Source organism: Bos indicus, chromosome 26 (genome assembly GCF_029378745.1).
Source record: "Bos indicus isolate NIAB-ARS_2022 breed Sahiwal x Tharparkar chromosome 26, NIAB-ARS_B.indTharparkar_mat_pri_1.0, whole genome shotgun sequence".
Taxonomy (NCBI): Eukaryota; Metazoa; Chordata; class Mammalia; order Artiodactyla; family Bovidae; genus Bos; species Bos indicus.
In genome coordinates, this window is record NC_091785.1 from 18,084,104 (window position 1) to 18,097,073 (window position 12,970).

A 12,970-nucleotide genomic window follows, 5' to 3' on the forward strand; every position below is an offset into this window, starting at 1 on the left:
AAGTGGAAGTGCGAAGTCCTAACCACTGGACCACAAGGGAATTCCCCAAATTTCATTCTTTTTTGTGACTGAGTAGATCCATCTAGTCAGAGCTATGGTTCCCCAGTAGTCACGTACGGATGTGAGAGTTGGACTTTAAAGAAAGCAAACCAATGAAGAATTGATGCTTTTGAACTGTGGTGTTGGAGAAGACTCTTGAAAGTCCCTTGGACTGCAAGGAGATCCAACCAGTCCATCCCAAGGGAAATCAGTCCTGAATATTCATTGGAAGGACTGATGCTGAAGCTGAAACTCCAGTACTTCAGCCACCTGATGTGAAGAGCTGACTCATTGGAAAAGACCCTGATGCTGGGAAAGATTGAAGGCGGGAGGAGAAAAGGACGACAGAGGATGAGATGGTTGGATGGCATCACCGACCCAGTGGATATGAGTTTGAGAAAACTCCGGGAGTTGATGATGGACAGGGAGGCCTGGCGTGCTGCAGTCCATGGGGTTGCAAAGGGCAGGCACGACTGAGCAACTGAACTGAACTGATAGATATATCTGATACGTATATCTTCTTTGTCCATTCATCTTTTAATGAACATTTAGGTTGCTCCCATGTCTTGGCTGTTGTAAATAGTGCTGCTGTGAACATTGGGGAGTGCATGTATCATCTTGAATTAGCGTTTTATCCAGATGGATGTTAGGAGTCCGATTGCTTGATCATATGGCAACTAGAGTTTTTACAGGAATCTCCATACTGTTTTCCTATCATAGTGGCTGCATCAATTTACACTCCCATCAACTACTGTAGGAGGATACTCTTTTCTCCACAACCTCATCAGCATTTATTACTTGTGAACTTTCTGATGATGGCCATTCTGATCAGGGTGAGGTGATGCTTCGTTATAGGTTTTATTTACATTTCTCTAATAAATAGTGATGGTAAGCATCATTTCATGTGCTTATTGGCCATCTGTATGTCTTTTCTGGAGAAAAGTCTGTTTACGTCTTCTGCCCATTTTTTGATTGGGTTTCTTTTCCTTTTTAAATACCCTCATTGAGTGGATAAGATCTTGTTTGTGCATGCCAAGTCACTTCGCTCATGTCTGACTCTTCAGCCCTATGGACTGTAGCCCACCAGGCTCTGTCCATGGGATTCTCCAGGCAAGAATACTGGAGTGGGTTGCCATGCCCTTCTCCAGATCATTCCAACCCAGGGATCAAACCTATATCTCTTACGTCTCCTTAATTGGCAGGTGGGTTCTTTAGCACTTACACCACCTGGGAAGCCCAGATATGATCTCATGTATTTCTAAAGCTTTAAGTTCTGTCTGTACTTAGATGATTTCCAGTTTTATATCCTGATCCCATTGTCTCCTATTTCAAACTCACTCATCCAGTTGTTTCCTGCACAGACCCACTTTGATTTCCAAGAGACAAGTTAGATTTAACGTGTCCAAAACTGAACTAAATTTCTCTATTCCACTTGTTTCTCCTCCAGTCTTCTCTTAGAAAGTTACATTACCATTTACCCAGTTCTCAGACCAAATAAAGCCTAAGTGTCCTCTCCCTCATTCTGCTAGTGCATCATCAAAGCAAGTTGGTTTAATCCTCAGGTTATACTCTGTATCCTTTCACTCATTTCTGCCTCCACCACTGCCACTCTGGTTGTCACCATTATTTCTTGCGAAGGCTGTTGTAATAGTCTCATTATAATACTTTACTCATTATCAGTTATCTGTGCAGCCACCTGGTGAACTTAAACAATATAAATCTGGTCATATTACTTCTGTCACTACCAGATATAAAATTAGTGAATTTCTGTTAAATTCAGATCCCAATCCTCTCACGTAGCCTCTGTGATCCTGCCTCTAGATATCTGTCTCGTCTCCTGCTTTCTTACTTTGCTCAGACCACACCAATTTTCTTGGTGTTTCTCAGATATACCATACTTCGTACCCTTCACTGCTTCAGTGCTGTTCCCCTTGTCTAGAACGTTCCTTTGTCTTGAATATCTAGATGACTTGCTCACTCAGTTCATTCAGTGCTCAAAAATTCAGCCTCTTAAGAGTCTTTTCCGGACCTAAGAATTCTCCACCCTACTCAGTTTTTCCTCCGCATTTCTCAGTGTTACCAGTAATGGTTTTTCAGAGTTTAGTTATTGCCCACCCCCACCCCCACCACCAGTCTGCTATATCCTTCGACCAGTTCTTCTCTTACTTATCTTTACCTCATTATTATTCATTGTCATTGTCATCACTATTTATATATTTTTATCTCCTCTGCCAGAATTAGAGTTCCAGATAGGAACTTTTGTCTGTGGTGTTCACAGCTGCATCAGTAGTGACTGACTCATAGTATGTGCTCAATAAATATAAGTAAATAAATATCTATAGTCCAACAAGGACAAGAGCCTCAGAAACAACAGAACTTTAAAAAAAAAATTACTGAACTCTCGAACAATAGTTTTAGTATCTTTGAGAAAATATGTAATGCCAGGGCTATTATGAATTCAGTAATGCTTTTTAAAGAAATAATGCATTTTGTTCACAGCAAAAAATGCATTTAGAAAAGTAGCGGCTGTATGTGCAAGCACATTTTTATTTAATTTGCAAACAGTGCTCATGTGGATGTACTGACCTTCTAATGACTGAGTTCCTCTAAGGAATTGTGGCCCACAGATTGTGAACTCCTGATGTTAATTGACTCATTCCTAATCAACTTCAGATTTGCATTTAAATGGCTTCTTTTTAGCATAATTACTGTACCCAAGACAGTTTGATATAACAGAAAAAATGAACCAAAACTGCCCTTGAATTTCCAAAGAACTAAATCCAACTGACCTAGTTACTTTCTACCTTTGCAATTTTGGCTACTTAACATCATGGAGTCTCATTTATGGCATAATATATGTAAATATAATTATATGGAATTATTTGGGTAATGTTCCAGCTTACTCGAGTTGTATTTTCCCTCCTTAATGTACTAATACCACTGTTTTTCAGGACTTCATCTCTCTCGATTTATTTCTGTCTTTGCTGTGATTACAGCTTTGCACACAAAAGTGTGCCTGTCATCTCTGTTCATGGGCTGGCAAAGCAAGCCTTAATTAATGTCTGGTTTTAGTTCATAGGTATAGGAACCTTTTTCCATTTGATATCGGTTGCTCTTCTGTTTCATTTATATCTGTTTCTTTAGGTCTTCAACACGCTAGACTCACAAAATGAGTCATTTTAAAATATTAAACCCATGAGGTAAATAGAAGGGTATATTTGTATTTATCCAACTAACACTTACTGACTGCAGTTTGGGAACAGGCAGGCTGATGTTAAGAAAAAGAAGAATAGGTTCCTGATCTTTGCTCAAAAATCTAGTAGGTAAAATCCACCCTGCCCCCCAATTTTTATTTTTTTTTTAACTGAAGTATAGTTTTCTAGCAGTGCGACTTCAGCACTGATGGAGATGTTCCTAACTTTGCCTGAGATTTTGGACTGAGATAAAGGATGCCTTAAAATTAACTAGATTACGGGTTGCAGGGGAACATTCTGGGCAGAAGGCTTGCTGTGCTTTAAAGGCATGGAAGCACTGACATGTGTGTAATGACTGATAAATCGGTCTGGCCAGAGCATAGAATATGTAGAAAGAAAATGGCAGGGCAGACAGAAAAGTGGTTTGGAACTAGACAGACCCTCAGTGATCTTGCATGCCAGCCAGGAATTTGAAGTCTTCAGTATTGTCAGTGGAAAGCTATCAGAGATTTTTAAAACTGAGAAAAGATGGGAGAGGTTTGATGGCAGTGTGAAGGATGGTTTTTGGTAGATTTGGTGATGTAGGGAATGTTTTAAGTAGTCAGATGAACTAAAAATTAAGAGATGTCATTAGTATGTTGGGTGAAGAAGTGAAAAGCCTGGACTTCATAGAGTCACTGGCTTGGTTTTAAACCGAGGGTCCGTGTCTTTGTAGTTAAATGAAAAAAAAAAAAATAGCTGCTTTGATTTTCTATTTTCTTACATATATTAGGTAATAGCAATAATACCTGTTTTACAGTGTTCCCCTGATGATATTATCATTTTAAAATATCATATATATTGAGCTTGTACAGACAAAGTAGAATGGTGGCTGGCAAGACTGGGAGTAGAAGCAAACAGTTACTCTTCCACTATGTAGTACATAGCTCCAGTTTTCTTCTTCAGCAAAATGAAAGAAGTACTGGAGATGGATGATGGTGCCAACAGTGTAAAATTTTATGCAATAGTAAATGTAAAAATGATTAAAATTATAAATTTTATATTATGTATATTTTGCCACTGCTTTCAAAATGATAAGGGGAAATACTATCAATCATATGCCAGTAATTTTTAAATTAAAGAAAAATATAACTTCCCAAAAACTGACTCAAGAAATAAAAAGCTTGAATAGTTCTATAACTATTAAATAAACTTAATAGTTAAAACAAAGAGAATAACCCCAGAATGCTTTACATGTGAGTTCCTCCCTACTTTTTTTAAGGAAGAAAGCTTCCAACTTTTCTGTCACCTCCTCCAGAAAGTAGGAAAAAAGGAAATATATCTCAGTTCTTTCTAGAAGGATATTTGTCAAACCAGGCATGTAAGAAAGAAAATCATAGGTCAGTTTCACTCATGAAATAGATTAGCCCTTTAGTAATAGAAAAATTCTTCACTTTTTTGTTATATGCTTTTTTTTCTTTTTTAAATTCTTACTGGACTGTTGTGTTAGTTTCACGTGTACAGCAAAGTGGATCAGTTATACATATCCATATATCCACTCTTTTTTAAAAATTATTTTTCCATGTAGGCCATTACCGAGTATTGAGTAGAGTTCCCTGTTGTACAGTAGGTTCTTATTAGTTATCTATGTTTTATTCTTTTATCCTTGAATAATTCTTTTCCTGATTGTTACTGCCATCTCTATTGCTTTCTTCTTATCTTCTTACACTTTTCTCACAGCTGAGCCTCCCTCTTTGGGGTAACATACCTGTGTCACTCTGAGTCTGTTATGAACTGCATGCTACCAGGCCCTGTTGTTCAGTCACTCAGTCATGTCCCACTCTTCAGCAGCCCCATGGTTCACCAGGCTCCTCTGTCTATGGGATTTCCCAGGCAAGAATACTGGAGGGGCTTGCCATTCGCTTCTCTATATCTTCCCAACCCAGGGATCGAACTTGTGTCTGCTGCATTGGAAGGCAGATTCTTTACCAGAGACAGGGAAGCTCATGCTATGCCTTGTCACTTTTTTCTCTTTTGCTTAGTTAATTTAATTGATTAATATTTATTGTAATATTTACACGTTTGATATTTTTCCTGAAATTGTTTTTTTTTTGTTTCTTGTTTAGCATGCTTACTTTTTGTTTAGTTTTAAATTTTACTTCCTTTTGTAGTTGTTCTTTGTTGTTGTTTATTTCCTCCGGTGATTGGAAATTCTTCAGCCTTATCCATACATTCTAAAGCAAATTTATGTTAAACCTACATTTTCTTATTAACATCAAAGAGTAATGACTATTATAAATTATTCCCTCATCCTGCATGCACACTTCATCTAAGCATACTTTATTTACTCTTCTTCACCTAAGATTTTTTGAAATAGTTTGGGATGTTATTCCTAAATCATTAATTTTAAAAATTATATTGTGTTTAAAGAATTCTTTATCTCTTGTATTAAACTGAATCGCCTCATATTAGTAACAAGTGTTTATACTTAACTGTTAGTTTTGCTGGTACATTGCTTGCCATTATTTGTTTTTAACTTTTTATTTTGTATTGGGATATAGCCGATTAACAAACAATGTTGCGAGTTTCAGGTGAACAGCAAAGGAACTCAGCCATACACTGTTATTTTTTATATAAAGTGTTTGTCGTTTTTAGGAGGTCTTTGTTCTGAATTTTTTATTTTAGCTCGACTACTTTAACTGTTACTAGTACCCAAGTAAATGGATGTCTTACTTTTTAAATCAGAGCATATCTAGTATTTTTATTTTATCCATATCTGTGAATAATAGATTGGCTTTAAACATTTTTTTTTTAACCTTCAGAATTTTGTAAACATAGCTCCATTGGCTTTTAGCATTTACTTTTACTGATGAAATGACTGTCATTCTGAATCTCTTTCCTCTTATTTTGTGTAAATTAAGTAAAAATTTCCCCTAATTTTGGAGCTTTACTTTTATTTTTGAAATTCAGATATTCTGCTGGGAGAGTTACATGTATCAATATGCTTTTTTCCCCCTGAGTATTCTGCCCAGGACTTCTCAAAACACATTAACTATGAAGATGCATAACAGTATTCAACATCAGGAAGTTTTCTTTTTGTTCTCGTCTTCCCCCTTCATCCCACCCCATTTCTTAAATTTAATTTTTGAAAATTTTTAGTATTTGCTCTTTCTTGTTCTGGAAATCCTCTTTCACAGATCCTGAATGTCCTGGCCTCCTCCTCATCTCTAATCTTTTTCACATGATTTCTTTGACTTCAGATTTACTATGCATTATGGGGAGCCTGGTGGGCTTCTGTCTATGGGGTCGCACAGAGTCGGACACGACTGAAGTGACTTAGCAGCAGCAGCAGCAGCATGAAGACATTTCTTGAATTTTTTAAAATCGCTAATTGGTTGTATATTTTTCTATTTAATACTTTATTTGGTTATTTTGGCAGTTTGGGTTTTCTTTTTTTCTCTTCCCCAAATACATATTCTGCACTCCTTTTCTAGAGCAGCTTGCTTTTTGTTTTAAATGCCATTTTTCCCTGGCTTCAATAGAAACACTATTTGTTAATTTTTTTCAACCTCTAGTATTTTTCTTCATTAATTCTGTTTCAGTTTGGGCTGTTAGTCTTGACTAGGTTATTGTTTGTCTTTAGTGTGTGTCTTATCAGGTTCTTTCATCAGTTTTTGTGCTGGGTGATTCTCAGGATGGTGAGTGAGCCAGCAGATGTGCTCCTCACAGATGTGGGCTGGGAGCAGGTGCTCAGGGAAAGAGGAAGAAGTCTTAATGCGTGTAATTGTCCAGCAGGGGCGGATTGCCTAGAGTAATGAGAAGACAGCCTTGTTTTGGCTCTTTACCTGTAGAAGTTCATCCAGACTGCTTTGGTTGTATGATAGATACCTTAAAGTAGCTGAAACATTGATTAAAAAGGGTTTAATTACCTCTGTTCCTTTGGATTGAGTATAAAAGATTGTGTAATCTGGTGCTTTTTGATTATTCATTTTGGTGCTTACTTTTAAAGAAGGTAAGTGTGGTATTCCCAAGTTAAAACCCTGAGTTTTAAGCAAAAAACTCCAGATACTATCAGTCTCTTTTTTGTGTGTTTTAAGATACTCGCTGATGATTGTTACCAACAAGCACCTTTGAACTGATATTTTATAAAATAATGATACCATATTGAAGATTGAGCTCTTTTTTTTTTAAATACCAGGCACCAAGCTTTGTAAGAGCTTGGAGACCTTGATGTGAAAATTGTCTCTCAGACTGATAATCATTGTACTGTTCTCTCAGGAAAGGTTCCCAAGACACGTGAACCACTTTTTCATTCCATCTATGATATTTTTCTTATTTCAGAACTACAGGCTGTTGCTTACTTCAGTTGTCTGTGTATTTGATACATTCCTCTCATTACTTTTCATAATCTGCTTTTCCCATTTTGGTTAGAAATAGAGTAGAGATATGATTTAGATTGAAGAGGGTAATATGTGAGAAATTTTAATCTTCTGTCTTTTGTTTTTGAGAGGTAGGTTATTAAAATCAAACTGAAAACCAGAGAGCCCTAGTATAAGAGGAACATTCTGGGAAACAGGAAGGCCTTCCTTCCTAGCCTTCTTGGCATATTAAATCTCCTTGAGGACCTAAACATATGGAAAGAAAAACAGAAGCTGGGTTTAGATAGCCTATGACAACTCTTATGTTACAGAATACTTTCATAGACAGTGCTTTGCATGTAATATTAATAGAAGAGAGAAAACATAGGGCAATTAACATTTATTTAAAAGACAGGGAGTGATAATGTGAATTCTGAGGATGAGAAAACTGGAAACCCAGTCTCCTTGAGGGCGGGTACCATGTCTGTTCATCATTGCCTACCTATTCAGTGCCTGTCACTGTCCCTGATAGGTGGTAGGCTTTTGGTTAATGTATGTTAGATAAGCAAATATCTATTTGTTGAATAAACTGAAGAATGCCTTGACAGAGATAATATATTTGGGCAGAAGTGAAATGAAAAGGCTTCAGAAAATATGAGGACATAGAAATGGTAGATGATTGAACACGTTAGAATACCAGCCTGGTTGGAGCTGGGATAGTGAGCAGGGAAGTTTTGAGAAATAAGGCTGTCAGTGGTAGGTTAGGGTCAAATTATTAATTATAAATGGTTTTGATTGCTAGACTTAGGAATTTGGGATTTGTTTTTAAAAACAAAGGATGATTTTGCTGAACAGTTGGTCACATTGTTAGAGTAGTGTTTTAGGAAGACGATCTGAAGACACAGTGATTGTCTTGAGGTTGCAGTGAGAAGAGATTGGAGACCAGCTTTCATTCCAGTTGCAATGTTGGATGGGGATTCTTTGGCCAGTAGTCATGCTCAATAAAATTATTAATATTTCTTTACATGTAATATGTTACATACAGGTGAGTTTTAAGCCCTGGTGATTGAACATAATGACATAGCTGTCTTTTTCATTATGTATTTAATTTTCCTTGGCATTTTGTTGTTGATCTTCATGGCTTTTCTATGAGATCATGGTATAAATTTTGAATACATTTATTCTTTTCTTATTTGCCTTTTGTTAATGTCAAGCATAGCACATGAGACATTCCTTGTTGCTATGCAACTGCTAAATTCAATATTTAATATTAATAAAACTGAGTGGCATTAAATTCAGTTAAGCAGAGTAGGCAAAATATGACTTAACGGTATCTGATCAGTATCTGTGTGGTTTAATGTATTGTTGCAGACAAGAGCAAGACTTGTTTACAGTTGCTGTTTTGATCAAAATTAATTGTGGTTAAATCTTTGCTTTTATGACCAGATTTTTTTTCTTGTTTATTTTTGGTCTTTCCCTTTTCCTGTTCTTTGATAATGTGATTCAATTTTTGTTAGTGTTTTTGTGTTATTGATGTTATTACTATTCTTTCTAATTCTTTTATCTTTTGTAATTTTTAAAATTTTACCTACCAAGGCTTTTATTTGATTTTTTTCTTTCTTAGTATCATTTTTTGCTATATTTACATTTTCCCTTTGAAGAATTTATGCTGAGCATACACATTTGGAATTTGTTATTATTTCATATAAATCCAGGTGAAAGCATATTAGATTTGCTCTTCAGAATAAGAGCCACCCATAATCCCCTTTAGTTATTTGCAGTGTGTACTTGGTACTTGCCAGATATTGAAACACTTACATTAATATTTGTGAAGTTAGAAATCCATTTTGGGAGTAAGAGGGCTCTAGAGGCAGGCTACAGGATTTTTTTTTTTTTTCTTTGTAAGCTAGTGTTGAAAGTATCTAGTTTGCAGACCCAGGATAGGCAGTACTTAGCATTTCCTTCTCACTCCCTCACCACCACCTTCCCACCCTCAAAAACCTTAGCCCAACACTTTATCCTCCCTAGTGTAGAGAAAAGAGGACATAGGAATTTAGTGAACAGAGTTTTAATTATAGTAGGCAAATAATAAACAGGGTAGACATTTTCCATTTGTTTGAATGGGTAGTTTGGTTTTGTTAATGTCCTTGGAATAATTTTGATGGGAAGAACAAAAGAGAGTTGAAAAACAATTGATTGTTAATAATAAATGAAAAACCTAGAATCTAGAAATCATGAAAATAGTATAGGAAAGTCAAGTAACTACAGTGTAGATGGTACAAACTCTAGGGTTTACCCTATTGAATATGATGACTTAATATTAAGGACAGAGGAATCCTTTACAGTACAGTGTTACTCTTATAAGGAGATAAGATACTGTTTCTTGGGACCATCTTTCTTACCCGCTTACTTCCCACACTCTTTCTGGTGATTGTATTTGTGGTTAGGAAACGTCCCTGTTTGTGGGCCTCATGTGCCCACCAGGCTATAGGATTTTAAATTAGTGGTTCCCTCACTTTTGAACATGGGGGTACTTTTTAACAATTAAAAAAAATTGTAAACCCTTAGGTGATAATCAGATTATATGACAAAATGCATAGTGGCCCAAACTACGAGGAATTCAGTCAAACTTACATATTTTCTTAATTACAGTAATATTTCTGTACATTTGAAATGTGGACATTGAATGCACAAGACCATTTCTTTCTTTCTTAAGGTCATGTTTAAAGGACATTTATTTATAGGCCTCTTGTTTTACTTACTTGAGCTCCAAATGAGGTCATGATACATAGAGTTTGGAAACTGCTTTACTAACCCATTATTTGTTGTGTTGTATGAAGGTACAGTTGGCTTCTCTTTTGCATTTTCCTCCTTACTCTTAATATAGAAGACAGCAAGGTGACAAAGATATTTTTTAACTTGTTTTTCATTGAGTTAATCAGTGGTATTTGAGGTAATATATTAGAAAAGTTTAATTTTGTTTTCATTTTCTAAACATCTGTGTATAGGTATCTTTGAATTCTCTTTGTCTCTCTTTTTGTGTGTAATCAGTGGTTCATAAATAGACCCAGTAGTTACTGTGGCAGTGTGAACTAATGACAAAAGTCTTTTTCTTTTTGTGATACAAATGTTGTTTTCAGTGAGGCTTTTCCTTCTTAAAAAACTGTTAGATTGAAGAATCTATTAACTCAGTTCAGATTCAGAAATACGCTGTTTAGATTAACCCAGAACACTGAAAATTTTGAAGCAGTTTGACTCATTTGGAAAGGTGCCTCTTAAAATGAAGTTTGAAAGTTTATGTAAAGAGGTATTTGGAATTTTGTAAGATGGTAAGAGACCTCATGAATTTACATTCCTTCATTGGTTATTTCTACTGTTGTTTTGTATTGTCCTTGAATGGGTTGTGAATTTGTATTGAGTGTTAATCACTGACGAAAATGCAAATACTCCTTTTAGATTCGTCATTGACACTCTCCTCAGCATCCTTTCAATAATAATCTGGAGGTCCTGAGAATGGAAGGAAAGCACCATCATTTTTTCATGCAACTAGGTTAAAATTACTGTAGGGAATATTATTGTAATAATGAATTTTTTTCATCCTTTCAGGGTTTGAAAGTATTCTTGAAGGGCTGTTTGGACCTGCATTATTAAAAGATCTCAGTTTATTTAAAGGTATTCAAAATCTTTCTTTGGTATTTCAAATTCTTCCTGGTGACATAAATGATATCTTGGTGACTTAAGCCCCAGTCTCCTTCTCCTTTTTATTCACAGTTTTATGTGGGATGACGCTATACCCATGTAAGCATCTTTTTGTATGTAGTTATCTGTGGTAATGCAAATATACTTATGAATAAAGTATATTAACTAGTGAACAATTATTGCAGATAAGGAGCCTGTATTTTTGGTGTAGTTAAACCAGATAATATTTTTGAAATTAGTTCTCATTTGTTTCCTGAAAAATCCTCTTTTGTGACTATTAATTTGTTATTCCTACTGTTTTTGCAGACTGTGAACCTGAAAGCATTTCTGATTGGACTTTTGATGAAAATTGTCTATTCTGTTGCTTGAGAAGAGATAAAGTAAAGGTAACCAAGAAACTTGTGAAACTTGTCTAGAGTGGTATTTTGTAGATTTTATTTTCCCAAAACTTGGTTACTTTGTTGGAGAATTTGTAGGAGTACAGGTTCCATGTTCATTTATAAAGGATTTGATAATAACTCGGTTTAGCGATTTAGACGGTTTCTATTCTGTTTAGTCTGTTGAGAAATCTATATCCCAACATGCAATGCCCTATTTATGTAGTTCACTAGACAGAATAATTAACTAGGTCTCAAACTGTTGTGTTATTTTAAATATGAAATGTAATTCATGTAGTGGGAGTCATTTATACAGTAACAAGCACCTAGATCAAGTAGTTATTAATTCATGTAGACTTACGATGGACTGTGGTTTATGCCGTCTTATGTTTCTTCATAATACTTGAGCATGGATGCTGTTTATATTCAGGTGTAGAAACTGGCTGTACCTTAGGGTTTCTCTTGTTTTATTGCTTTGTGTTAAACATAAAAAGAATTTTGGTTTAGACATTAAAGTTGTTGGAAATTATTTATAATTTTACAGTCTTATGTTTCTTTTCATGGTATTTCTGTTCCATGGAAATGTTTAAAACATTTTTAATTCCTTCCTTTTCCTTGTACACTTCTGACTTCAAATCATTGACGAAGTTGTATCAGTTCTTCTTTGTATTGAATATCATTCTTTTTCTCTTTTCACAGTCATCACCGTAGTTCAGACCATTAGCATTTTTCTGGGCTACTGAAATAATGATTCCTCTCTCTCAGTTTTTGTCAGTGTGTTAAACACTGGTACGTGGTTAAACCCTTCTCCTCCCTGCCTTCCTGTAACCCTCACTCTTTGAGTAGTATGGAAATGTTAACCCACACTCAGTCTCTGGTGACTTTACAGTTGTCTTTGGGATTCATTAGCCTAATGCTCAGAGTCTCAGTACCCTCCCAGTTTGGTCCACTTCTCTTACCAATACTACTAGTCTTCTACGCAAAATTGGTCTGATCATTTATAGTAAATGACGTACTTTTACCATTTGGACTAGGCCATTGCACTTGTTCTTTAAAGCTTGAAATTCTGCTTGCTCTTAGTCTTACCTTAACTCTCCTTTCTTATAAATGGTATACCTCTGCTCTTACTGCTGTTTCAACACTTCACACTGTTGTGGTAAATATTACACCAATTATTTGTCAATTAATATTCTGCTTTCTGTTATTAATCCTCTTCTGTGTTTGAGTCTTGTGTTCCTGACTACATTGTCAACTTGTGAAGACCACGGACCATGACTTATGCTATTTTGTACCTTTGCATATAGCCATTCTACCATTATTTACT

The 12,970-nt window shown here is 35.6% G+C and overlaps 1 protein-coding gene across 18 annotated transcripts in view; it reads left to right on the plus strand.

Moving 5' to 3' along the window:
• LCOR (ligand dependent nuclear receptor corepressor) overlaps nucleotides 1–12,970 on the plus strand; it is a 133,599-nt gene that overhangs the window by 50,574 nt on the left and 70,055 nt on the right. For 15 of the 18 annotated variants that reach the window (XM_070781274.1, XM_070781259.1, XM_070781267.1 and 12 more), the window contains 2 exons: nucleotides 11,177–11,242; nucleotides 11,576–11,655. The exons of 2 other annotated variants lie outside the window; for them this stretch is intronic. Coding sequence is in view for 7 of the 16 variants with exons in the window: in XM_070781259.1 (XP_070637360.1) it covers nucleotides 11,177–11,242; nucleotides 11,576–11,655 (146 nt within the window). In the remaining 9 variants the exon portion in view is untranslated. Of the gene's footprint in view, nucleotides 1–11,176; nucleotides 11,243–11,322; nucleotides 11,369–11,575; nucleotides 11,656–12,970 lie in introns of those variants that run through there. One more of the 18 variants, XM_070781262.1, reaches the window with a different exon arrangement.